The following is a 27,349-nucleotide window of genomic DNA, read 5'->3' on the forward strand; positions in this document are numbered from 1 at the left end:
ATATGTGTGTATGTATTTTTAAGACGCTATCTGAGGGCTTGCACAAGTGTATAAATACTGAGCACGTGTGAGCCTGACTGCCATTTTGTAGTAAACTGTTGAGACTATACCCAGATTTGCTCTGAGTTATTGCATAATGGCACCTCCTATACTAGCCAACAGATATAGCCAACATACTGGCCAACAGATTCAGTGTCAACTTTACCCCTCCCCCAAGGGCCCTATAACAATACCAGAAGAAAGCCTGGTACTCAACATTTCTGAGGCACAGGTAAATGCTGCATTGTCCAAAGCAAAGAATACAGCATCCATGGGACCTGATAATATCCCTAGCTGCATCCTACATGAGCTACAAAGCGAACTGGCACCATATCTGTGTGCCCTGTTCAATCACAGCCTTACATCAGGCTATGTCCCTGGCACACTGCTACAGTCATCCCATGCCATAAAATGGGAGCAACTACAGACCCTGGGAACTATTGCCCCATTAGCCTGATGAGTCTGGTATGCAAAGCTATGGAGTGCATCATCATGGACCTGCTTAACAAAGATATAGGCAATCTCCAAACTCTTGACCCCACATAGTTTGGCTTTGTCCAGGGGAGATATTGCCTGCTGAACCTGGTTGACTTCTTTGAGGCAGTCACCAAGGCTGTGGATGAGGGTAAGGCAGTACATACAGCCTACCTCGACCTGGCCAAGGCCTTTGATACCATTCCCCACTCAGGTATCACTGATAAACTCACCACACTAGGCATCGATCCTTACATCACTAGGTGGGTTGCAAACTGGTTCACAGATAAGACCCACAGAGTGAAAGTTGGGGATTCCAAGTCAGACTGTCGATCAGCCATGGTCCCTCTCCTGTTTGGCATCTACTTCTCAGATGTCCAGGCCAACACAGAAGGACTCTGGTTGACCAAGTTCAAGGATTACTGCAAGCTAGGAGTCATTATCAACTCCCTAGGTGATGCAGACAGCCTACAAAAGGGCATCTCTGAGACCAGTGACTGGTGTTGGAACCATAGCCTGAAGCTTAACGCCAAAAAATGCATTATCATCCCCTTTGGAAAAAACTCAGTTCCTATGAATTTCCACATTGATGGGAGCCTACTGAACACTAAAGAAATCTGGGCACCAAGGTCAACAGCCACCTCACCTTCGACCACGACATTGCCACTGTGGTCAGAAAGTCCTTCTATGTGGCACATTTTATAACCAAAGGTTTCACATCCAGGAAGAAAGAGGTCATCATCCCTCTCTACTCATCCCTCATTAGACTAGTCATCGAATATAGCGCCCGTTTGGAATGTACCTAATCAGATGCCTACAACAGCTGGATAGGCCACATAAGTGCTTCACAAAAAGGATCCTAGGCCTTAAACACGTCTTACATGAACAGACTCAAAAAACTTCAGCTGTTCTCAGTCTCTTATAGTCTACTTAGAGGTGATCTCTGCTTGACTTACAAAGCCATGTCCGACCCAGCCCTACTTGAAATGCTACACCTAAAGAAATCCCAATCTCCCCATGCCACACACTCCAGAGATCACAAGCTCATTACCACAATTAACAGAACATGCTGGAGGATAGGTTCATCTCCCAAAGACTGCCCATACTCTGGAATAAGCTTCCCATTAATGTCAAGCAGAGCACCTCGCTGGCCCTCTTCAAGAGAAATCTTGACGAGTGGATGGGTAACAGAATGTTCACTCCAGGGATCGTTCCAGTTGCCCTACTGGAATCGGGCACTGTGAACCAACACTGGGTGGCACGGTACATGGGCAATTTATTTGGACTCGGCTTGTAAAGGCTCCAGGGCCATTAGTCTAGTACACACCTATGAACCTATGTAAGCATGTATGTTTGTAAGGTCTGTCTGTTAATCAGCTCATTTATATTTTATGATGCTGCTATCCATCCTGATGTGATTCTATTTAATAAAGCATCTAAATGAACTATCCCACCTGTTTGTCTTCTATGTTAGAGAAGGACGAGATACAAAACTGAGACATCTAGTATGGTATAGCCATTTGTGTTACTTATGTTGATATTCAGGGTTTTGGTATGTCCTCGTGGGGTCCAATGAGCAATCTATTGTTTTTGTTCAACTGTTGAGGACTGTAAAACTATGTTGCAATTTCTGTTGTAGTGAACTTAGTTGCCTACCAGATTCCAAGAGGATGATATTATCAGTGAGCATAATTATGTTGGGGTAAGAGAGGTCATAGGAAAGGTCGTAAATAAATAGTGAAAAGAGCAGTGGACTTAGAACTGATCCTTGCGGGACACCTGTACTTGAGCCATAAGAAGAGAGTTGCTTTTCTGCATTTACCTGAAAGTGTCTGTTAATCATTTTAAGTAGCTTAAAGTAATAACACACTAGCTGAAGATAAAAACTTGTTTTATTACCAAACAAATAAAATAGGTAAGTGCTTTCACTTCTGCTTCATCAGATCATATGTATATATATATATATATATATATATATATATATATATATATATATATATATATATATATGAGCTGGAAGCCGTGGTGGTGCAGCGGTAGCGTTGTCACTTCACAGCAAGAGGTTCTCCCGTTTGATTCTTGGCTGGAGCACCTTCTGTGTGGAATCTGCATGTCCTCCCCATGGTCGAGTGGCATTCAAAAGACATGCATGAATGGGCGTGCCTTTGTTGAAGGTTGGGCGTCGGGCTGGCACCTTGGCACTGTAAAAATCAACTGCCAATCAACACTGGACTGGCGTTCCACTGTGGCAACCCCTAACTGGGAAAAACCGAAAGAAGAACAACAAAAATATCTTCAGCTAGTGTGTTATTCCATTTGTCGTTTTGTAGTAAAAACACTCAAAAAATCCAGACAACCATCAATAAAATATGTAAATGTGTTTGTTTTTTCCATCAGAACAAAGATCTCATCAATGCCAATGTCTGGAATAATTTAAATGGTTACCTACCAATGAATAAGCAATTATTTTGCTGGCTTTCCAGATCTAGAAAATCTTGAAACTCAACCATTGTCCTCCAATGAAGAAAGTATTTGAAATTAAGCAACAGAGCTACTCCCCTAAGAGGACACACAGAGGAATCACTAACCCTTATATGGCCCAGATTCAAAACAACAGTTTGTGAAAGGACTTTTGCTAGACTAGCTCCCGCTATGTAGGGAAAAATACCAATAAATATTAGACAAAAAATACCCTATGCAACTTAAAGTGAGTTGAAAAATGCCATGCTCATAGATTCACTGTGTAACTCCTTCAAGGACATTGACTAATTCTCACTTCTTGCCCTGCTTAACTTATAATGCCCTGAGTTATGTTTATCTCACTATGTACGCCAATTCAATATATCTTGAACTGTTCAAACATATAATTCATCTGTATAAATCTCGTTTTTTCTTTTCCTTTTCCATAACCCTTGATCATGCAGATTAATAATGCAATTCCCCTACCCCACACCGACTTTTACACTCAATTCTCTAGATGTTTACACATTTCAGTATGGATCTGTGTCAACATTTAGCTTTTGATCTCCTTCTCTTCTTGTAGTCCTGTTTCCACTCTTCTACAACTAACGTATCTTACTTTCTCTCCTGCAATCCCCCTTTTATTACTTTTCCTTCTTTCACAGCTGCTACTTTTTATGTTCACCTAGATGCCTAGTCTATGTTGAATCTGTAATGACTGTATTTCAAATATTGTTTGTACTCACTAGGGATCTGCTATAATCTATATTTTCTTTCAGTAAATATGTTTTTGGAGCTTTTCTCACTGGGCCTGCTGAAAAGGGTTCTTGCATGATCCAGTTGGACTGTCCTGGTAACCAAATACAAATAAATAAATACATTTTAAATCTTGCTTTAACCGTGCCTGACTATATGTATTATGTAACGTATTGCATCATTTGTATGTATTCTTGTTTTTCTCAATGGACCAGGTTGTGGCTGAAAACAGTCCACTGACCAGCCCACCTACTGACCCGCTTATCCCTTTATCGAAATGTAATAAATACAAATAAATGCAAAATTAAATAAACAGATATTATGACAAGTGGTGTAGGAAGTGCAGTGAAGTCTATAATTTTGAGAAAGCTAATACTTTATGTTCTTATATCAGATAATCATCTGTGTTTCATCAGTATTGCATTTAGAAGGTTTGAACAGCAGTGGGAGTTCAAGCATGTCACCACATGTGAAATTAATCGCTCATATGGAGAAGTTAGTTTCAGGAATATGCTTGTATGTTTGAAATTCTACAGCTCTCTGTGGACAGTGGAGTGCATTCTGCCACTAAACATTTGGATTTTATAAAGGATCTGAAACAAGAAGCCCAAGAGATATTAAATCTCAAACAGCAGGAGGTCTTAAGTTCCACAGGATAGCCTTTCAATCAACCACCATGAACAGCCTAAGAGTACAAAGGAAGGGATAGCTATAACCTTTTTAATGCATGTCTAACTCCAATGTTATTTTCAACTAAGGCCAATCTTTTTAAGAGGGAGGCTGTAGATCAATATGTGTGTATATATTTTTAAGAAGCTATCTGAGGGCTTGCACAAGTGTATAAATAGTGAGCACATGTGAGCCTAACTGCCATTTTGTAGTAAGCCGTTGAGACTATACCCAGATTTGCTGTGAGTTATTGCACTATGGCACTTCTTATAATAGTCAATAGATATAGCCAACATACTGGCCAACAGATTCAGTGCCAACTTTACCCCTCCCCCCAAGGGCCCTATCACAATACCAGAAGAAAGCCTGGTACCCACCATTTCTGTGGCACAGGTAAAAGCTGCATAGTCCAAAGCCAAGAATGTAGCATCCATGGGACCTGATAATATCACTGGCTGCATCCTACATGAGCTACAAAGCGAACTGGCACCATATCTGTGTGCCCTGTTCGTTTACAGCCTTACCTCAAGCTATGTCCCTAGTGAATGGCGCACTGCTACAGTCATCCCACTCCATAAAGTGGGAGCAACTACAGACCCTGGGAACTATTGCCCCATTAGCCTGATGAGTCTGGTATGCAAAGCTATGGAGCGCATCATTATGGATCTGCTTAACAAAGATATAGGCAATCTCCAAACTCTTGACCCCACACAGTTTGGCTTTCTCCAGGGGAGATCCTGCTTGCTGAACCTGGTTGACTTCTTTGAGGCAGTCACCAAGGCTGTGAATGAGGGTAAGGCAGTGCATACAGCCTACCTTGACCTGGCCAAGGCCTTTGATACCATTCCCCACTCAGGTATCATTGATAAACTCACCAAACTAGGCATCAATCCTTACATCACTAGGTGGGATGCAAACTGGCTTACAGACAGGATCCACAGAGTGAAAGTTGCAGATTCCAAGTCATACTGTCGATCAGCCATGAGTGGAGTCCCACAGGGCTCAGTCCTGGGCCCTCTCCTGTTTGGCATTTACTTCTCAGAAGTCCAGGCCAACCCAGAAGGAGTCTGGCTAACCAAGTTCACTGATTACTGCAAGCTAGGAGTCATTATCATCTCCCCAAGTGATGCAGACATCCTACAAAAGGGCTTCTCTGAGACCAGTGACTGGTGTCGGAACCATGACCTGAAGCTTAATGCCAAAAAATGCATTATCATCCCCTTTGGAAAAAACTCAGTTCCCATGAATTACCACATTGATGGGAGCCCACTGAACACTAAAGGGGCCATAAGAGATCTGGGCACCAAGGTCGACAGCCACCTCACCTTCAACCACTACATTGACACTGTAATCAGAAAGTCCTTCTATGTGGCACATCTTAAAACCAAAGGGTTCACATCCAGGAAGAAAGGGGTCATCATCCCTCTCTACTCATCCCTCATGAGATCAATCATCGAATATAACACCCATTTGGCATGTACCTCACCAGACATCTACAACAGCTGGAGAAACCACAAATGTACCTCACAAAAAGGATCCTAGGCCTTAAACACATGTCCTACATGGACAGACTCAAGAAACTTCAGCTGTTCTCAGTCTCTTATCGACTACTTAGAGGAGATCTCTGCTTGACTTACAAAGCCATGTCCGACCTAGCCCTACTTGAAATGCTACAGCTAAATAAATCCCAATCTCCCCACGCCACACACTCCAGAGATCACAACCTCATTGCCACAATTAACAGAACATACTGGAGGGACAGGTTCATCTCCCAAAGACTGACCATACTCTGGAATAAGCTTCCCATTAATGTCAAGCAGAGCACCTCACAGGCCCTCTTCAAGAGAAATCTTGACGAGTAGATGGGCAACATAAAGTTCACTCCTGGGATCATTCCAGTTGCCCTACTGGAAGTGCGCACTGTGAACTCACATTGGGTGGCACGGTACATGGGCAATTTTTTTGTACTTGGCTTGTAAAGGCTCCAGGGCCATTAGCCTAGTACACACTTATGAACCTATGTAAGCATGTATGTTTGTAAGGTCTGTCTGTTAATCAGCTCATTTATATTTTATGATGCTGCTATCCATCCTGATGTGATTCTATTTAATAAAGCATCTAAATGAACTATCCCCAATGTTTGTCATCTATGTTAGAGAAGGCCGAGATACAAAACTGAGACATCTGGTACGGTATAGCCATTTGTGTTACTTATGTTGATATTCAGGGTTTTGGTATGTCCTCGTGGGGTCCAACGAGCAATCTATTGTTTTTGTTCAACTGTTGTGGACTGTGAAACTATGTTGCAATTTCTGTTGTAGTGAGCTTAGTTGCCTACCAGATTCCAAGAGGATGATATTATCAGTGAGCATAATTATGTTGGGGTAAGAGAGGTCATAGGAAAGGTCGTAAATAAATAGTGAAAAGAGCAGTGGACTTAGAACTGATCCTTGCGGGACACCTGTACTTGAGCCATAAGAAGAGAGTTGCTTTTCTGTATTTACCTGAAAGTGTCTGTTAATCATTTTAAGTAGCTTAAAGTAATAACACACTAGCTGAAGATAAAAACTTGTTTAATTACCAAACAAATAAAATAGGTAAGTGCTTTCACTTCTGCTTCATCAGATCATATGTATATATATATATATATATATATATATATATATATATATATATATATATATATATATCTTCAGCTAGTGTGTTATTCCATTTGTCGTTTTGTAGTAAAAACACTCAAAAAATCCAGACAACCATCAATAAAATATGTAAATTTGTTTGTTTTTTCCAGCAGAACAAAGACCTCATCATTGCCAATGTCTGGAATAATTTAACTGGTTACCTACCAACCATTGTGCAGTAGCTCAGAGCAAATCTGGATAATGCCGTGGAGATTCTTTACATAACTATAGAAGGCCTTGTGGTTTTCTTTACTATCTCCCACAATTCTGTTTTCATAGCTAGCTTTAGAGGATTTGATGAGGGATCTCAACTTTCTGTTGAGGCTGATAAGGAAGTTTTTCCAGTCTTGGGACTTCACCTTATTCCACATCAGTTTCCTCCTTCTGTTGTAGAGTTTGTTTATGGCAGGGGACCACCAGATTGGCTTCCTTTTTTGGAGGAGAGTATCTTGGTTCTGTTGGGTATGGTGAGATCCATGCATTTGTGTACATGTTTGTACAGTGCATTGGTGTATGATTCAGCAGTCATGCAACTGATCTCCATTTGGGTGGGTGCCTTGAAGTTAGCACCTTTGGGTTTAGGAGCCCAAAGTTAACTTTCGAGAAGTTTTTCACGGAGGTTACCTTTGCGGAGGTAGGGTGGGGTGGGAGGGATGTGGTTTTCCAAGGTGATTAGTTTGTAGTTGGATATAACCAGGGAGAAGTTGACTATTAGTGTAGAGAAACAGTCACTCATGTTAGTAACGACCAGGTCAAGGAAGTTGCTACCTCTAGTGGGGATAAGAACGATCTGGTCCAGGGCATGGCAATTATTGAATTCCAGGAAATAATTGGCAAGTGTATTGGTACATGAGTAGTTTTCCCAGTTAATGGAGAGGTAGTTGAAGTCACCCAGTATGAGAGTGTTAGGTTGGACCCTAATATTCTCCAGGGTGCTTAGGAACATGGAGTGTGAGTCTTGGGACATGATTGGGGACTTATAGAAGGCTATGACCTGAATTGCTGTCTTACACAATGTTAGCTGCACCTGTAGTATCTCAGATGAGTTGTGTTGGGCTACTAGTCTGGAGGTGTGTGCATCCTTTATGAATATGGAAACACCACCGCCTTTGGAGCTTCGGTCCAAGTTCTGGGGCCGAAAGGTGTGGAATGACTTATAGCCTGGTTGTGTAGGGGTGCTTTCTGCTGCCTTGAACCAGGTCTCTGTTACAGCACAAATTTCAATGTTCTCTATTTTAAGGAGTACCTCAAGCGAGTGCATTTTGAGATTTAGACTTCTAGCATTGAGCAGCATGACCCTCAGATTGCATTTGTTTGTAGCTGTTTTGGTGGTGATTTGTTCTTTGGAACACTGCCTAAAAAAGGCACTATAGGGGTGGCAATAGCCTCGGCCAGTATCCAGAAGCCCAGAGGTGACAGGTGCAGGCCATCTCTGGCAAAGCATCGAGGTCTGTCAATCATGTCATCCCAGGCAGACAGATACTGGATCCTCTTAGAATGACACCAGAAACTTAACCAATTGTTGAAATCAATTATTTTCTGCTTGTACTGTGATATCATTCTGGGTAGTGGTAGGATACTGCTCAGGGCTAGGGTCATACCCACCTGGGCTACATAATCCGAGAGCTCCTCCATGTCTCTTTTCATGTAATCCAGTGAGGTATTTCTCAGGTCATTCACACCCACATATACAATGACAGAGCCATATTTGTACCTGTTGTTGAGTGCATGCGTTATGTGGTGGATCCTGGTGCTTGACAGGCAGCTGACTGTTACTTTCTCCTTATTCACCCTAGTAAGTGAGACATCAGTGTGCCTCACTATTGAGTCACCTATGACTAGTATGTTGGGCATGCTGTTTTGCCTTAGGGGTTTTGGTTGAGTGGCACACTGTTTAGGAGAGTTATGTGTCTCATGATTAGTGTTGTGTTGTGGTGGTCGAGTGTGTTTCTGCCTTGGAGGTCTCTTCTGTTTGGGTAGATTTTTATTGAGAGCCTCCATGAAGGTGGGTGTGTGGTTTGTGTTTTTATGTGAAGGCAGTGCTGGTGTGTGTTCTGGAGGGCTATGTGTTCCATGCGGTGTGATGCAAGTGTTGACCTTGTCCTCTTGACCAGCTATTCCGGTTTTGGCTGGAGAGTGCGTAGCTTCCAGTTTGGATATATAAGTGCATCTGTCACAAGTCTGAATGTTGGGAGGTAAGAGGAGAGGGTTGTCAGTGTACATGAGGCAGTTGCTACATTGCCTCAGGATGCCCAAGTTCATCAGGTTAATAGGAGAATGCACATGGAACTGACATTTCAGTATGTATGCCCTTGTGGAAATTTTTCCCCTCACTATAGTGATCCTGTAACCAGCAAAAAATGGATCTCAGTTCTGAACACAGACTGCAAGATATGTACAAGAATATGGGTGGCTTGAACATGATCCTTAATCACTCAATTAGTTTGACAGGACAGAAAGTGGGTCTTATTCTCAGTGAAGAGATGAGAGTAGATTACAGTGGTCAAACCTCTCAACTAATTTTTGTGTAAATCAGCCATCCTCTTTTGTAGACAGTGAGAAGACATTTTAATTGACAATAAAGTGATGCTGTTATGACAGTCTTTGCTTACATGATGGAATAGTTTACATGCTAATGGCCTACCATGAGAGAACTCAGGTGTGCGTTAAGGTTAGTTGATCATCTTGGAAAACTATGACTTATGAGACAGAGATGTCCACTGTCACCATTAATCTGCTTTGGATAAAGGCCCCTTGAATACTCTGTTTCCTTTTGTATGGCACTTTGAAGGCAGATGTACCATAGCACAGTCCTTTTCTCTGGGTACTCTGCAGGCAGATAATTTAGCCTAGCTCTTTTATCTTGGTAGTTTAAGGGGAGATACCTTAGAATAGCCCTTTGGTCTGGCAGATACCTTAGCAAGCATGCCCCATGATGGTGCATAAATTGTTGATCATTAAAACCATACTAATGCATAAGAGTTTATACTCCTTGGTCTCAACATGAGTATACTCCCACTTGGGCTATTAGGAGATGGATGGGGGTGATGAGTATATTTTTCTGAGATCTTTTTTCTCCAATTTTGTGCTTTCAGATTATTGTCAGATAAAAAGAACTCCTGGAAACATATTCGGTAGTAGCTTTTCCTATGAGTAACTTCTGCATATATTTGATTTGAAGTATTTGGATTTATGTGCATTGAACAGGGAAGTGTGGACTGAGGTTAAGGGCAAATTACTTTTTCACTGATGCCTAAAGGACAGAGAGTTGGCATCTTTTTACTGCCTTTCATTAGGAGGCATCCTTTGATCTCCCAAGGATCATGAGTTTGCACCCCTCCTGCAATGATTCAAGCAGCATCTTCTGTGGCTGTGCAATCCAATCTAGAAGTTTCAGTTATTTGCACATTCTGAACAGCATTAGGCAGATGTTGTTCTGGCATCATGGGCATGGATCTTCCTAAGGTCTCTGTTATCCTCTGCTCTGCTTGTCAAGGTGGTTTCATGTATAGCGAGAGCTTCCTTTGCTTCCCGTTTCTAAGCATACTTGTCTGAGGCAAGATAATAATAGGTGTTTATGCTAATAGAGAGAGGTCATGCACACTTGCATTAGTCCTTGTAGTGCAGTTTGGGTCACCCTTTCTGCCTCTTTCCAGACTCCAGCTCTCCAAAAAGGAGGCCTTTCGGTATTTGGCCATCCATCATACACAAGGCATGACCAAACCAGTACATATTCCTCTGTTTCAGGAGGGTGAACATGGAGGTGGTGCCTGTCCTCTCAAACACTACGCTTCTGGGGAAATTGTCCTGTCATGAGATACCAAGTATGCGCCAGAGGCAGCACATATGGAGTATGTTGAGTCAGTGCTCCTGTTTTGAATGCAAAGTCCATGTTTCACTGTCATACAGTAATGTGCTCAAAACACAGGCTGTGTAAATCTGCACCTTGATGTGTACAGTGGATTTATTACTAGCCCATACCCTCTTTGACAGCCTGGAAAACATTGTGGTGGCTTCTACAATATACTTGTTAATCTTGCTATCAAACCACAAGTTATCCAAGATCATAGAGGCTAGGTACATGAACTCATGGGTGGCCTCCAGCTCATAGTCACTCACTGTGATTGATGACTCATTGTCCACAATTTTTGCCCATCACCTGGGTCTTCTTTAAGCTGATTGTGAGGCCAAATTCCATACATGCATCTGCAAAGTGAGTCATGAGTGACTGAAATCCCTGTTGAGTGTGAGCAGCAATAGCTGCATCATCAATGAACAGGAACTCCCTTAGACACGTCCTATGCACCCTGGTCTTCAATCTAAGCCTCGACAGTGATGATCTTTCCCAGAATCGTAAACATACTTTTCCTACTGATGAATTCAAATGCCTTGGTCAGATCAATGAAGGCAATATACAGAGGTTTGTTCTGCTCCCTGCACTTTTCTTGTAGTTGCCTAACAGAGAAAACCATGTCTGTGATAGACCATTCAGCTCTGAACCCACATTGAGACTCAGGGTAAATTCTCTCTGCAAGAATGTGGAGCCCCTTCAGGACAACACGTGCAAACAGCTTCCCCACAGTATTGAGAAGGGAGATGCCACTATAGTTATTACAATCACTTTTGTCACCCTTGTACTTATTGATAGTAACCATGCTAGCATCCCTCATATCTTGTAGCACACTGTCATCTCTCCAGCATTGGCAAAGTATTGCATGTAGCTCTGAGTTTAGGGTGTCATGGGCATATTTAAGGAGTTCTGATGGAATACTATCTTTCCATGGGCTTTTCCAGAAGAAAGTGCTTTTACTGAATTGTTGAGTCCCTCCATGGTGGGCTCAGCATCAAGTTCAGTCATAGTTAGCAGAGACTTGATGGAATTCAGGGATGCCTCTGTAACTATGGTGTCTCTGTTGTACAGCTGTGAATAGTGTTCAATCCAGGGTTCCATGTTCTGTCCTTCCAGACTTTGCCTGTTGCTGATTTAAGTGGGAAGATCTTTCTTTGTGATGGACCGATGGCTTGCTTAATCCCATCGTACATTCCTTGCATGTAACCAATGTCCATGGCCTGCTGAATCTTGAAACAAAGTTGGGTCCAATAATCATTTGCATGCCACCTAGCTACCTGCTGCACTTGACTCCAAGCTCACCAGAGCACATGCAGGTTCTCCTCATTGGGCAAGGAGCTGTATACAGCTAGTGCTTGTCTCTTCTTCTCACTCAGGGGTGTCAGCACTTCAGTGTGTGCTTCAAACCAATCAGCACACTTTGTCTTTTTCCCAAACATAGATATTACAGTGTTACAGATAGCATCCCATAGTTTTTCCCATCTCTTGCTGATGTTAGTGCTATTTAAACTGCTTGGACAAACTTACATACATTTGAAGGATCATGAGTCTTGCCTATGTCACTATGTAGCCTCCCATCTTAGTAGAATGTTCACCTTACTGCACATGATCTGCGTGTCATCCTGACACAACCTAAACTGCTTCATTTGCTGAGGACGAGATCAAGCTGGTGCCAGTGTTTCAGTCATGAGTGATGTCATGAAACTTTGAGCTGGGGATTGGCATTGAAGTAGGTGTTGGTTATGCAGAAGTCATACTGGGAAGTTAAATGGGAACAAAGTTCAAGGAAATGCTGTCAGTTTTCATTCATCTCTCGTGTTCCGAACTGTCCCATAAAGGATGGCCAACTGTGATGGTCACTGCCAACTCTGGCATTAAAGTCACCAAGAATGAATAACAGTTCATGGGAAGTGACCTCACCTGATGGCAGCAGCAAGTTCATCATAGAGCCGGTCCTTGACTTCGTGGACAGAAGTCAAAATATGCACATAGATACTGCAGATGTTGACCGTGGCCACTGGTGTTAGTAGCTTAATTTTTAGCATTCTTTCATTTCCCACATTTGGTGATAATGAATTTTTTAATTTTTTGTTTTGATTCTTGCCACCTTCTAGCCTTACAAAGTTTGTGCAAGCAAGTTCTTCTTTTTTGTAAAGTTAATAGTTCTGTGTAATCCTACTGGATTTGGATAGGAGATAACTTTGCACCATTATAGCTGTAAACTGGATGATTGCTGGCTCGTCTGGTGACCTATGCAGATCCTCATATTGGAGCACCCTCAAAATGTTAGCTGGGCAGCAAAAAAATGGCCTCCTCAAATTTTTAGAGCAAAAAACAGCCACTCTTCATGCTACCTTAGATGTTTCTGGATATAATGGCCTACATTATTAGTCTTGATTAATGATTACACACTCAGGAGTACAGAACCCACCTTAAGCATCACTGCAGTGTTAACAGTCTACCTGGTGTGGCAAAAAAAACCACAGCCTTCTGCACAAAATATGAGTGTACTACCTGTTGCTCCACTGATGCTATATATATATCTATATATATATATATATATATATATATATATATATATATATGTGTGTGTGTGTGTGTGTGTGTGTAATATGTCCAACATTTGGTTATTCACCATTACTATAAACTGTTGATTCTTGATTTTTTAGTCTTGTTTAATGAAACTATTCTTTTTGGTGGTTCAGTGTTATAACTGTCTGCTATATTTTACATTGCATTATAATCCATTTCCATTTATTCTGAATCTGTCGTGGTGCTTTCCTCCCAGAGCTTCTGCCAAAAAGACTTTGCCCAGGCAGTCTATCAGTCTATCCCAAACAAATATATATATATATATATATATATATATATATATATATATATATATATATGTGTGTGTGTGTGTGTGTGTGTGTGTGTGTGTTTACCTCGTATTGCACAATGGGATGGAAGGGTATGCAAAAGTCATAACCATATCACTGTCTGCATGGGTTTGGGTAGAATGGGGTACATATGGAAGCAAAGTAAAGGGATATTTGTTTTGTAATGTGCTGTGCTTTTACCTAGAATGCTTTTATTTCCAACAAAAAAAGTTTTCACATTACCAAATAGCTTAGAATATTTACTTTCACCCCACCATGCCTTTCTCTGTTTATCTTCTGTCATGATAACAATATAGTTACTTCTTTCTGACTCTATGCTAATTATCAGCAGAGCCTTTGATTCTGACTGTATCATGATCATAGCTCTCAACTTTCCATCTCCAAAATGGGGAACACTACCTCTCTTTAATGTGGAACAAATGGACAAAATGTGGAACACCTACTAACAGCTTAGTAACAACTTCAGCTAGGAAGCTTACAGGATGGTTAAAATATGCTGCTTTATACTTTTAAAACATCCTTCTGCTGACTTAATATGATTCAGTACTATTTGCTATAGATTTCACTTAAAACATTCCCAAGTCCAAATATATGACAGACTCTGTCATTGTAGAACTTCAAAAAACATGGACTTTTTCAGACCCAAAATGAGGAACATTCCTCATAATGAGGTACACTTGAGAGGCATGATCATGATTAGAACCCCTCTAGTCCCTGGACTTATGTACGATATTGTTCTTATTGACAAGTTTTTATCTGCTTTTGAACTGCTTTTCTCCAGATAAGCTTACTACATAGGCTTCCCTGCACCATAGTGAGCACAAACTGGACAAGGTTCTATCCGGTCAACTTCAGCTTGGTGAAAATTAACTTCCTGATCAATTTTATGTAGGGATTCATTGCCACTACACTTTCGGAGTGTATATTAGCAGTAATTTCTGTTTTGTGAGATTTATCCCTTCTTTGTGTTGGTGGGATAGTGGAGTTTTAATATATTATGAGGTGTTTGGGGGGCTTGTCCCTATATGGGGGTAAGGGGGCTTACCCCTGGCAAATAAAAATGCTTACGTGTAATTTTATTAAGCTTGTTCATTGAGTAGAAATCCCAACCAGCTGTGTTTGGCAAGTAGGTTCCTGGATGCATTGTAATGCAATGAATTATATAATATATACACATATATTTCTGCCTGTAACAACACAACAACTAAACACACCAGTACTGTTTTACATTGATGTTGTGCATATATAAAAGTACTTTAACCTTTTTATAAATTGAATACATGTTATTATGAGTTTGTTTTTAATACAGGAAAAATTGTGAAAGGAAAGTAGGAAAACAATTGTCACTGCTTTGTATAAACTTTTAAAATTTATATCAAATTTTGTATAAAAACATATCTTGAGTATAGTGTCATGACTGTCAGAATTGATGCCTTTTATTATATTGTTCTCATTCTTTTATGAATGTATCATTGTGTATGCTGGCATTGCGATTTCTGGTATACAAGTATTTGTCAACTGTTTGACCTTCTGTAGTAAATGTAAGTGTGATTCCTCGTCTCTGTTTGTACCATTAGTATTGTTCTCACTGGTTTGAACTCCAGCACTAACTTTAAGGGTAAATCCCCATGTCTGTTGTTTTTTTCTGCATTATTCTCCATATTTCAACACCAGGCTGATAGTTAGATTATTCCTCTCTTACTTCCCAACTTATATTAAATGTAAGCTCTTAAACCATGTAGCTCACGCTAGAATTATGCATAGATCAATCAACTTTGTGAATAAGGTTCGTTTTAAGGCCATGTTCTCTCTCACTCTGGATATCTGATACAATAAAGCAGTTCATGGCTTTTTTTTTTGTTCATATCGTAGGCTGTGAAGGAGTTACAGACATCAGCCCGTGAGGCGATTGTTTTACTGAAAGCAATGATTGATGAGGTCCAGTCGAATGCTGAAGAGGAGGATAATGCCATAACCACCCTGTTCAACAATATGCAGGTAACAGCAAAACATTAATATTGAAGAGGATTTTTTTCTGGTTATTCAAGTGTGAAACTATATACATTCTAAATCACTAGAAGATTAGTTTTTCTGTTAAACACTATATAAACTCTGTGTACATTTGTCAGTTTTTAAGAGGAAAACAATCCCAGTGTGATCAAGAAGCTTTTAAAATTCACATTTGATTTTGTATAAAAACATAAATCATCTTGAGTGCAGTGTCATGATAGAATGGATGTAGTTTATTATATTGTTGTCATTCTTTTATGAATGTCTCACTGGGTATGCCATCAGGAACACTGGTGAGAGTCTGTTGAATGCATTTATTATCACTTCTGATATAAAAGTTAGCTTTATGAAAGGTGTTTGTTCCTAGACATCACATTTTGAATGTCTCCCTGTAGTGCATTAGTTCACTGCTAAGACATTTCATGTATTGAAGATTCTTGTTATAGTTCACATATACTTTCTTCAGATGCATATTTGTGTGTGTGTGTGTGTGTGTGTGTGTGTGTGTGTGTGTGTGTGTGTGTGTGTGTGTGTGTGTGTGTGTGTGTGTGTGTCTGTGCACAGAGAGAGAGTAAGAAAGATAAAGATTCATGCTAGGCTGGTGTATGTAGGGTTCACCATTAACTGTCTACATTTTAAATTCATAATGTTCTAAATTGGCCATTGATGTGCGTGTGTGTAATACAAACGAATAGCCACAGCATTTGTCTTTACATGATTGCCACTGTTGAAGTGACACCCCAACCCCATGTGCAACAATAGGAAAAGGGGTTGTGGATGTATGGTTGGATTCAACATAACAGTAAACCATTTTGTAGCTGCATAATATGTGGTAGAAGTAAAGACATACACATTAATACACTATTTGTAGATTCTAAAATGTATTCTCAGATACAACAGATTATAGATATATTTACAAAATCTTATGCAAAGTAGTTTGGCTCCGCAAAAGGGGTGATAAATTGTCCTGCTAACATCCAGGTAACCTTAGATACTGAAATGAAATTAGATCATGTTGAAAAAAGAACTATGCAAACCTGACCCAAATGAAGCACAATGAAGAGACAGAATTAGTAACAATGACCTGAGAACACTTCAGCATGAACTTACAGTGCCATTATATCTGTTATTCACTAGGTCATTTAAATATGGGGAGATTCCCCAACACTGGAGACATGCACTTGTTCAACCCATATTTAAAGGCAAGGGGGGGTAGGATAAACCAAAAGTCATGCAGACCCAAAAGTTTACTTTCATGTTGTGGAAAAATAATGGAGAAGGTTAATAGGTTAGGTTAGTGCTAGGCTAAGTGCCTTTGTGAGCCATTTTAAGCCTAGCCAGTTATCCCCTGTGAGATTCAAACTTTGTACCTTGTGTTTGTAAGGCAAACACCTTACCCATTAGGCCACCGTGCCAACCCCTAATAATCAGGATAAATTATTTTCATAACTGGAAAAGTTGGGACTTGAAACTATATATCAGCATAAATATGTTGAAAATAGATTTATAACTACCTGTAGCATGATGTCCTACAACAATATAATAACAGCTATAAATGAAAAAACATGCTGTGATGTCATTTATATAGACGTAACTTCAGCATTTGATAGCGTCATACACAAAACAGTGATCAATAATTTAGAACAGCTAGGTGTTGAGGTACTTTTGATATGTTAGGTAGTTGCATGGCTTACAAATAGTACATGGCAAATATCCTGCAATGGGACAGATGAAATTCTAGGTTACAATTAAGGTATCCCACTGAGTTCTGTCCTAAGCCCATACTTGTTTAGGTTTTATCTTTCTTTTCTGAGGTATTCTATCATCTGTATGCAGATTCATTTATTTATTTATTATCCTTTGTTTAACTGGGAAATTTCAACTGGGGTTTCTCCCATTTTCAGTGGAGGCCTGGCAAGAACAGTTCCACAGATAAGAACAAATACATTACATAACAGAAAAAAATAACACATAATATAGATAATACAGTTAGCTATATAATATCACATTACATAGGACAATGCAGAGTATCTCCCATAAATTTTTGAGTTACTGAAATATGAGGTAGTTGATTACTGAGAGATTTGACATTTAAGAGTAGCTAACTTATCTAGTTAATTTTTTAGTTAGAATATGCAAGGATGGATAACACAGGAAGCAAAACGATTATATTAGAGGATGTATTTAAAGAAAGAAGAATTCTAATAGGATATTATATATTTAGAGGGTGGGAGATATAGAAGATAAAAGCACATATGAAAGAAACAGATGTATTGGTGGTTACCTGGAAGGAAAATTCTTATAGGAAAAAAAGAAGTGGGTTGTAGCCTGAAGGGACGTTTGGACCCCACCGATTCATCCCCGGACAATTCACCCCCGACCAGTTTGACCCCAGATGGTTGGACCCCAGTAAAAAATGTAACATAAGTGAAGCTGAAGCACATCAAAGCAAAAACAGAAATGAAAGACTGTCTAAACATTCTTAAAATTGGTTTAGAAAGTATTTCTTTTCTATGTATGTGCTTCGACTACACTTACTTTAAACTAAGTGCAAATTGAAACTTTAATTATATATACAAAAACAGTAAGTGCCAAAAAAAGTTTGCTGACTAATCTGAAAGTTCACAGTATTAACTAGTCTGGAGTTTTCATATAACGATAACGTCAGTATTACATAAAAATAAAGAAAATTAGCGATAAAACAACAAGTAAGAATTTAAAATTAATTTATATTTTAAAATGAAAACATAATGGGCAGTCATTTTGACAGATGTCTGCTTTGATATTCTGTTTGTTTGCCTGCTAAAGTTAATGGGCTGTGGGTGTAAGCTGTAGAGGCACTGAGCATTGTGATAGTGAAATGGATGTTTGGCCCTAGACTTGCACTTCTAAGCTTTGAACTACTTGCTGATACTTTTTACAAATAAATTCTTGAGTCCTTCAAAACAGTGTTTTACTTAGAAATGTTTGCGCACTGTAGATGGATTAAACTGGTTCCCTATTAAAATCGCGAAGGTCCACTTACCCGAATACGGAAATGTCGACACGTATACATCAAAACGTGAAAACACCGATCATCCTGAAGTGCAAAATCCAAAATGTCGAATCATCATGGTTGGCCCTTCTGCGGTATAGCTCTGTAAGTTAAGTGTGTGATAGTTACGGACCTTAGGGTTAGGGTGCGGGTTAAGGTAAGTGCATAGACAGTAATGTATGTAAGGTTTAGTGTAGGGTTAGAAGTAGGGTTTTGGTTAGTGTATGTATGTGATTTATTTATTTTGTTTGGGTAGGTAGTATGTAGTGTGTGGTGGGGTTGGACAACTATGACGGTTCGAGATTTTGAATTTCGTGGTTTAGGGTATTCGGCGTATTCGCGGTTTGGGTAATATGTGTCGATGATTCCGTATTCGCTGTTTAGGACTTTTGTGGTTGTAATACACACCCAATTAAACTGTATTGTGTGTATGTTTGTCTTTGCACTCTGCAATCAAATCAAGTCCTCAGCAGCACTACACACTATCAATGTTGCTGGAAATCAAGAGTGTTTGCATTTACTCATACATCCAGATACACTTTCCTGAGGTTCTGATGTGCTTTGATGGTAGACGGTGGGAAATGGTGAAAATTGCATGTTGCTGCTTGAGCTTTGGTGGTAGTATAAATGTTCAAGATGAAGGCGTATTAACCTGAATAAAAATTTTATTTCATTTAATTTTAAAGAAATTATTTATAGTAGACAATAGATTAGTTAACATAACATAATATAAAATATAAAAAATATATTTAATTGATGGAAAACATATGTTATAAAGTATGTTATAACGTAACAGTAGTCATAATATGTTAAAACATAATACTAGTTATTATATGCTAAAGATTTAAATGTTATATTTATACTAACCAATGTAATAATTAAATAAAATAAAAATATTAATAAAAAATATATTTACAATGAAAAATGAACAGTGTATTATTGAATAATTGATTAATTAATAACATAATGATAAATCTTAAAAGAATATATTTGGGGTCAAATAGTCTGGAGTCGAACTGTCCACTAAAAAATCACATATACAATAAATAGAAATTTATACACGAAATTGTATAGAAATGCATTGGGGTCAAACTGTCCGGGGTTGAATAGTCCTGCTTCCGGAAAGGGTATAAAAGCATCACAGAAAGTAGAAGGGACCTGTTTTGGGTGTTAGTATATTGTAATTATATTAGTGCAAAAGAAATAAATTGTGTGAAAGTTAGAGTAAAGAAAGACAGAGTTAATAGAGTGTAATTACAAGGAAAATGTGACCGAGTTCTGGGGGGGGCCTGGAGTAGCGTAAGAGCACAACCAATTGTTTAGTAGGTATTTCTTCAGTGACACCTTAAAGCTATTTATTATGTATATCTGTCTTATTTCACAGGGGATTTGGTTTCAGGTTTTTCCAGCCTGGCTAAAGTATACTGACTCACCTGTGCTGTTATTAGATCTTGAGATGGATAGTACAGCTTTGTTGTTGGACAGTAAGACTCAATTAGTGGTATAAGGTTGTAGTAGTAGTATTCCTTTCAGAGCTGGGCAGTTTTCTATGGAGTGTATTAATTAATGGTATGTGGTTTGATGGGGCTAGCAGAGGTAATTTGTAAGTTTTAGCCAGCCAAGGCTTTTCAGAGTTGTGCGGTAGTTGAATTTGTGGGGGTTACTAGTTGCAAATTTTAGAAGTCATCTCTATTTTCTTTTTGATGGTCATTTTAAGGTTTGTAAATTAGTCAAGGCAAGAGTATGGAAGGGAGTTGGTATGTTTATATTATTGTTTTTCTGGAGTAAATAATAGGACTTTTTTGCTTTGTAAAAGATCCTAGTTTCCAGTTTGCCTTTCTGATGGCTAGTAGTAGGGGTTGGTCATAGTTGAGACTTTCATTGAGTAATACTTCAAGGAGCATACCAGTGTTTTATGCATTCTGTTTTAGGTTAATTGGCAGATAGGATATGATATGATTGTTTTTGATCAGAATAGTTTTTAGGGGTGAAAAGCATCAGTTTTTTTTTTTTTTAGCATTTAGGAGCAAGTCTGAGCTATATAGACAGGATTCCATGTCTAGAAAGGCCTGTTGGGGGTCGTCCTGTAGGGATGTTAGTGTTTAGGCAGAACAAATGAGTATGGCATCATTTGCATATTATGCTAGGGTAGATAGTTCCGTGGTGGCACATAGGTTATTGATAAAGATATTGAAGAGTAAGGGGCCTAGAATTTATACCTCAGAGATGCCGTCTGTTACTGGGAGGAAATCAGAGTCTTGATGCCATTTCACAGTTTGTTTCCTATTGGGTAAGTAGCTGTGGAACCAGGTGTTGTACTGTACTGAATGCTTTTGACAGGTCCAAGAAGACAGGACTAACTTTCTGTTGTTTCTGAATTTATTAACTTTATTTGTGAAGTGTAGAAGGGCAGTAGTGGTGATGTGGTTAGGTTGAAAGCCATGTTGAGTGGAGGAGAGCAGGTTGTAGGTGAGATACTTGAGTAGCTGTTGTGGATACATTTTTTAATATCTTGGATAGGGGTGGAAGAATAGCAATTGGGTGGTAGTTGGTAAAGTCCATAGAATGTCATCCTTTCTTGAGGAGATTAATATATAATAATTTCCAGATGCTGCAGACGTGGTTCTCTTGGTTGGATTTATTAAGTAGTATGGAGACAAGGAATGTTGTAGCCTCTGCTGTTATTTTTAGAAACTCAGCTGGTAACTTTTCAGCAACTAAGGTGGTTAGTTTCAGTTTTAGAAGGTATTTTTTATTGTTGAGGTGAGGACACTATCAAGCTTAAAGACTATCATGATGGTGGTGTGGAGTTGAAGAAGAGTGAGGGGTAATGAAAAGATTTGCAAAGTGGGTGTTAGCTGTGTGGCTAGTTGTTGTGGAGGTGGGCTAGAAGTTTGTCCAGGGTGAAGAAGTGAGTTTAGGTACTTCCAGAAAACTTTGGGGTTACTTTGCTGAGAATTCTGTAGGCAAGTAAAATATGTTTTCTTGTTACCAAGTATCTGTTTTTTGTGAGATTCCTGAGATGCCTATAATTTTGCTGGTATGTCTGGGTTTTATTTTTGTATATCTTTTCCTGGCATGTCTCTTTTTGTCATTAGTTGCTTGGTAGTCTTTGCTAGACAGCTGCTGGGATGGATTTAAATATTTTCTAAGTCAGACTTGTTGTCAACTCTGCTAAGGAAGATATGGTTAAAGTGAGTAACTGCTTCAGCTAGTGGTAATGTTATTAGGCAGTTCCAATTATATTGCTTTAGGGTTATTGTAAAGAGTTCAAGGTTGAAACTACGCAAGTTTCAGACTTGTTTGTACTCTGCATTTTTAGCCATTGTCTAATAGCATAAGATGGTCATTAATACTATTTGGTAAAATTCTGCTGTCATTAATGTTGTGAAGTTTGTTTGTAAGAATCCAATTCCATTTGGTTTCTTTACTTGTTTTTTGTGTATCCTGGTAGTAATATTTATTAGTTATGAGAACCTAAATAGGTTTAGGTCAAGTATGGTATTGGTTATTTGTTTCCAATCAATGTTTATGTCAACAAAAATTACAGACTCTTTATTTATATTGTTCATAAGTTCATAGGTGTTTACTAGGCTAATGACCACAAGGGCCTTTTTAAGCCTACCCATATATCACAACTCCCTGGCAGGTTCTGGTACCCTTAATAAGTGGGGCTTGGGAGATGAAACATTTACAGGCTGCCTGTGTCCATTAGAGACATAGGTGCCAAACCAGGGATGAATTTCCTGTTCCCCATCCACTTTTCCAAGTTACACTTGAATTGGGTTAGGGGGAACTCTGATTCACATAGATGGGGAGCCTGTTCCAGAGATGGGGTGGTCTCCGAGATACATACCTGTCTCTCCAGCAGGTACTATGTATATCACAGGTAAGGTTTAAGTCTATAGAATGGGGAATTCTGGTGCTGTTTTGTGGATATGTAGGAGGTCCATCATAGTGGGGGTCTGACAATGCCCTGTATGCCAGGCATAGATCTCCCCTCAAAAGTCAGTAGAAGACAGAATACAGGGATAGGGCCTTGAGACAGTTTGCATAGGACATATTGCTTACATCCTGTATTCTTTTAGTAAGGAACCTCTGTGAGCATTCCAGTTGTTGGATATGCCTGGTTAGGTACATACCAAAGGGGGGCATTGCACTCAATGGTAGGTATAATGAATAGTGAATACAGTGGAACAATGACTTCCTTGGATCAAGATGCCATACCTTTGTTTATAAGTTGTGCAACATATAATGATTTCCTCACTACTGTAGACATGTGATGGTCAAAACTAGATTACTGTCTATGTGTGTCCTTAAGTCCCTGACTACTGGGTCAATTTTAAGTGGTGTGTTGTCAATATGATAGTTACAAGGGGTGGATGACTTCCCAAAGGATACTGTTATGCATTTCCTGGCATTTAGTTTTAGTCCATGTCTCTGACACCATTTGTTTGTCTATGTCAGCCCTTCCTGGGGAATTCTGTGTTAATGTGGGATTCAATGACAGCTCCTAATTTGCAATCATCTGCACATTTAGTCAGCCAGAGGCCATTGACATTGTCCTTGAATTCAGAGAAGTAAATGCCAAAAAGGAGCAGTCCCATGACTGATCCCCAAGGGACTCCACTTGTGACTGGCCTCTTTGTAGAAGTGGACTCCCCAATTCTAACTTCCTGGGTCCTGTATGTAAGCTAGTTGGCTATCCACCAGGTGGCATAAGGGTTTGTATTTAAACTCTTGAGTTTGTCAACAATGCCCAAGTGGGGCATTGTGTTAAATGCCTTGGCCAGGTCAAGGTAGGCAGTGTGAACCATTCTGCCCTCATCCATTGCTTTGGTGACCTTCTCAAGAAATCTATTAGGTTGAGTAGGCATGACCTGCCCTCGATGAAACCAAATTGGGTTGGGTCCAATGTCTGGAGGTTTACTATATCATTATTGATTATTTTCATGATAATTACTTCCATGGCTTTGCATATGAGACTAGTAAGACTATGAGTCTGTAGTTTCCAGGGTCTGTAGATGGCCCACCTTTGTGCAGAGGGATGACTGTTGCTGTTCTCCATTCATGAGGCATGAAACCTGTTGGCTACAGTTAAATAGCAATTCCAGAGGGCCTTATAGGTCATGTTTCATGTTATTTAGAAGGCATCCTAGGATATTGTCTGGACCCATTGATGTACTGTTCTTGGCATTAGAGAGAGCATTAAAAAGTTGTTCGCTGGTCATAGCAGGGGGAGTTGTATTTCATAGTATTTTGTTAGGGAAGGCTGAGGGGGGGGGGTAATTTTGGAACTGAAATTGTCGGCCAGTTGGTTTGTTATATCCTTTAGCTCTGTATACATGGCTCCATTCCAATGAGCTCTGCACCCAATTGCTTATTGCCTTTGAAGTTGCAGACATAGCTTAAAATGCCTTGGGGTTGCCCTTGGCCTGGGAGGCCAAATTTATGACAAATTTGGCTTGGGTGAACTTTATTTGTCATCTGAGTTGCTTGTTTAGTTTGTTGAGAGTGCTTTTGTCCTGCTGAGTGCTGCACCTCCTAATTTTTGCCATGATTTTTTTTCTTTCTGTTATACAGCCTGTTGATTTTCTGATTTCACCAAGGTGGCTTGTTTTTTGCTTTAATTCTGTACTTCCTCCTAGTGGGTACAGCTGCCACAAAACAACCATGAACATGCTTGTATAGGGTTACTGTGAAAATTTCTACATAGGCAGCAGTATTCTCAGGGTTTATGGGGGCTTGAACATTTGACAGTTATTGCTTCATAGCAGGAAGTTATATTCCAGGGTTAGCTGTGGATCCAGGTTTTATTTTTACTTCAAAGGAGACCATTTTGTGGTCCGACCTTACCAGAAAAGACATTACACTAGGGGGTATGCAGCAGTCCCCCATATTAGGAGGACCAGATGCAATATGGTTGCACCCCTAGTTGGTGTATTGACAGTCTGGTCCAGGGAGTTTCTGTTTACAAAATCCAGGAATCTCTGTGCCTGTACATTTGGTGTCATATAGGATTCCCAATTAATATTAGGGTAGTTAAAGCCACCCATGAATATGGTATTGGGTTGGATGGTGAGAGTTTCCAGTAAGTTTAAATACATGGTATAGGTTCCTTGGGTCATAGAGGGGGACCTGTAGCTTGCAAGGAAGTGGTATTCGATTTTGGCTATGGTGATTTGAAGATGGAGAAGCTCAAGTGCATTGTCCTGCTTGATCAGTCTTGAGGTATATTTCTTTTTATGTAAATTGAGACACCTCCACCTTTAGTCCCTGTCTGCATAGTAGCTGGTCTAAATGTGTTGAAGGTATTATGACCTTGCACTGTTGGTGTGCTCTTTGTGGCTTTAACCATGTCTCAGTAACTGCACAGATGTCAGCATTCTCTAAGGTGAAGAGTGCTTCTAGGGAGTGTAGTTTTTTGCTTAGACACCTAGCATAGAGTAGTAATACCTTTAGATTTTCTTGGGTTTGATTTGCTATGTCGGAAGCAGTTTCAGTTTGGCATTGCCTAAAAAAGGCACTATGGGGAAAGACAATGCTTGAGCTAATATTTGAAAGCCTAGAGGGGAGGAAAGAGGTGCAGACCATCCCTGGCCAAGCACCATGGTATGTTGTCCATCTGCTTCCATGCTGAAAAATATTGCACCCCCTTAGAATGACACCAGAAATTAAGCCAATTATTAAAATCAGTCATCTTTGGTTTGTATTGTTTCATCTTCCTTGGAGAAGGTAAAATGCTGCTCAAGGCTAGGCCCATACCAGCCTGGGACACATATTCTGAGAGCACCATGATGTGTCTCTTCATATAGTATAGGAAGGTACATCTCAGGTCATTTACACCAACATGGACTATGACTGAGTCATAGTGGTACTTGTGGACCAACGACTTGAGTACATGCATAATGTGGTGGATCCTATCCCTCAGTGTGTCTCACAATGGAGTCTCCAATGACCAGAATGTTGGATTGTGTGGTGGCTTGCCTGATGGGCTTGGAAGTAGAGGCTTCATGAGATGTGGCTGTATATGTTTATGTGGGTGTTGCTTTGAAAGAGTGCATTCGGGGCTGCTGAAGGTGTTTTTTGGAGGTCTTCGGGATTTAGAAAGGTTACATTTAAGTGCCTCAGTATATACGGGTCTATATGTTTGCTTTGTATTGTGTGTGATGGGTGGAGCGTGTGTATTACTGACAACCTTATTGACATTAGGAGTACTTTTATGTGAAAGCTTTGCCTCCAGTGACATTGTGTAAATACATTTCTCACATACTATATCACTTTGTTTGAGAATTAACTGGTTGTCAGTAAACATGAGGCAATTTCTATACATTGCCTCAAGCTGCCTATATCCATGAAGCTGGTAACAGAGATGGTGGGAAAGTTCATATCCATGGCAACAGACCCTTTTTTATTGATTAGACAGTTGGAGTGAGACTATAAAGCAATGTCTAGAGTATCCAGTTTGCCACTCTGGGGGTAGTGCTTTTCACTGCAAGCTAGTTGTCGTGCTTTTTCAGGAAAAATGTCTTTCAAGGTGTTTATATCTATATAGGGCACTGCTAAACACTTGAGAGGAAACTAATAAGTAGACCCTGATGATTTATGGATGAAGTATTTAGGCAGATATTCTGAAGTTAGAAACAAATCAGGCAGTACTTACTGAAGACAAAGAACTAGCTTGTCAAGAATGATGAAAACAGCGGAGTCGTATGAATGGCTACTGCCTGACTACTACTAATGTTGGTCTCAACACAACTTTACTCTGTTGGGATACAATGATCCTTTGCTTCTTCTCTCGCCAGGAGCAAAGCATTTTCACCAATTCTAAGATGAGAAGCAGCACACAGGCTCTTTGGTGATCTACAGTCTTGTCCCAGATGATACAAGGGTCTGTAAGATTGTTGTAGCTTTTTCCTGGTAGATGCCTTGAATAGCACCCAAACCAGTCAGGAATGTCTAGCACAGACACTCACTGGCCAACCAGAAACAGTCAGGAATCAATGTACTCTGCTCCATCTCTCACCAGGAGCAAAATATAAGCACAAATTCCAAGCTGGCACCTATGAAGCAGTTATAAAGCTTTCCGTTGATCAGCAGTCTCCAAGAAATAATGCCCATGTGATCCTTCTGTCAGCAGGAGCAAAACAGAAGCGCTAATCCCCAGATGACTACTGACAGGCAGAATGTGTGCTCTCCAATAATTGGTGGGCTTGGTGTAGATGTTGCAAATTTTAAAGGTAAGATGGAAAAATGGGTTAATATCTTAAGAGCTGCAGTGTACACTAAGTAGATAGATATGAAAGAAGGGGTAACTAAGCTTTAGGTATCTAAGTGGGGAGCCACTAATTTCTAAACAGCAAGATAGTTTGTAAAGGGGTAGGCACATTGTATTCTGGTTCTATGGAATACAGTGGTATAGCCAATAAGTTTAAATAGTTGAAACAGAATGATTTCAGAAAATTATAATTTTGTGCTTACTCACAATTGACAA

General features: G+C 39.8%; 1 protein-coding gene across 1 annotated transcript in view; it reads left to right on the forward strand.

Moving 5' to 3' along the window:
- The window catches only part of RNF207 (ring finger protein 207), a 1,144,530-nt gene that overhangs the window by 468,232 nt on the left and 648,949 nt on the right, over positions 1–27,349 (forward strand). Inside the window, exon 6 of the mRNA XM_044063578.1 lies at positions 15,684–15,809. Within this exon, the coding sequence (XP_043919513.1) occupies positions 15,684–15,809 (126 nt within the window). The remainder of the gene's footprint in view (positions 1–15,683; positions 15,810–27,349) is intronic.

This window comes from Protopterus annectens, chromosome 2.part1 (genome assembly GCF_019279795.1).
Source record: "Protopterus annectens isolate FY-2018-M chromosome 2.part1, PAN1.0, whole genome shotgun sequence".
Lineage (NCBI taxonomy): Eukaryota > Metazoa > Chordata > Ceratodontiformes > Protopteridae > Protopterus > Protopterus annectens.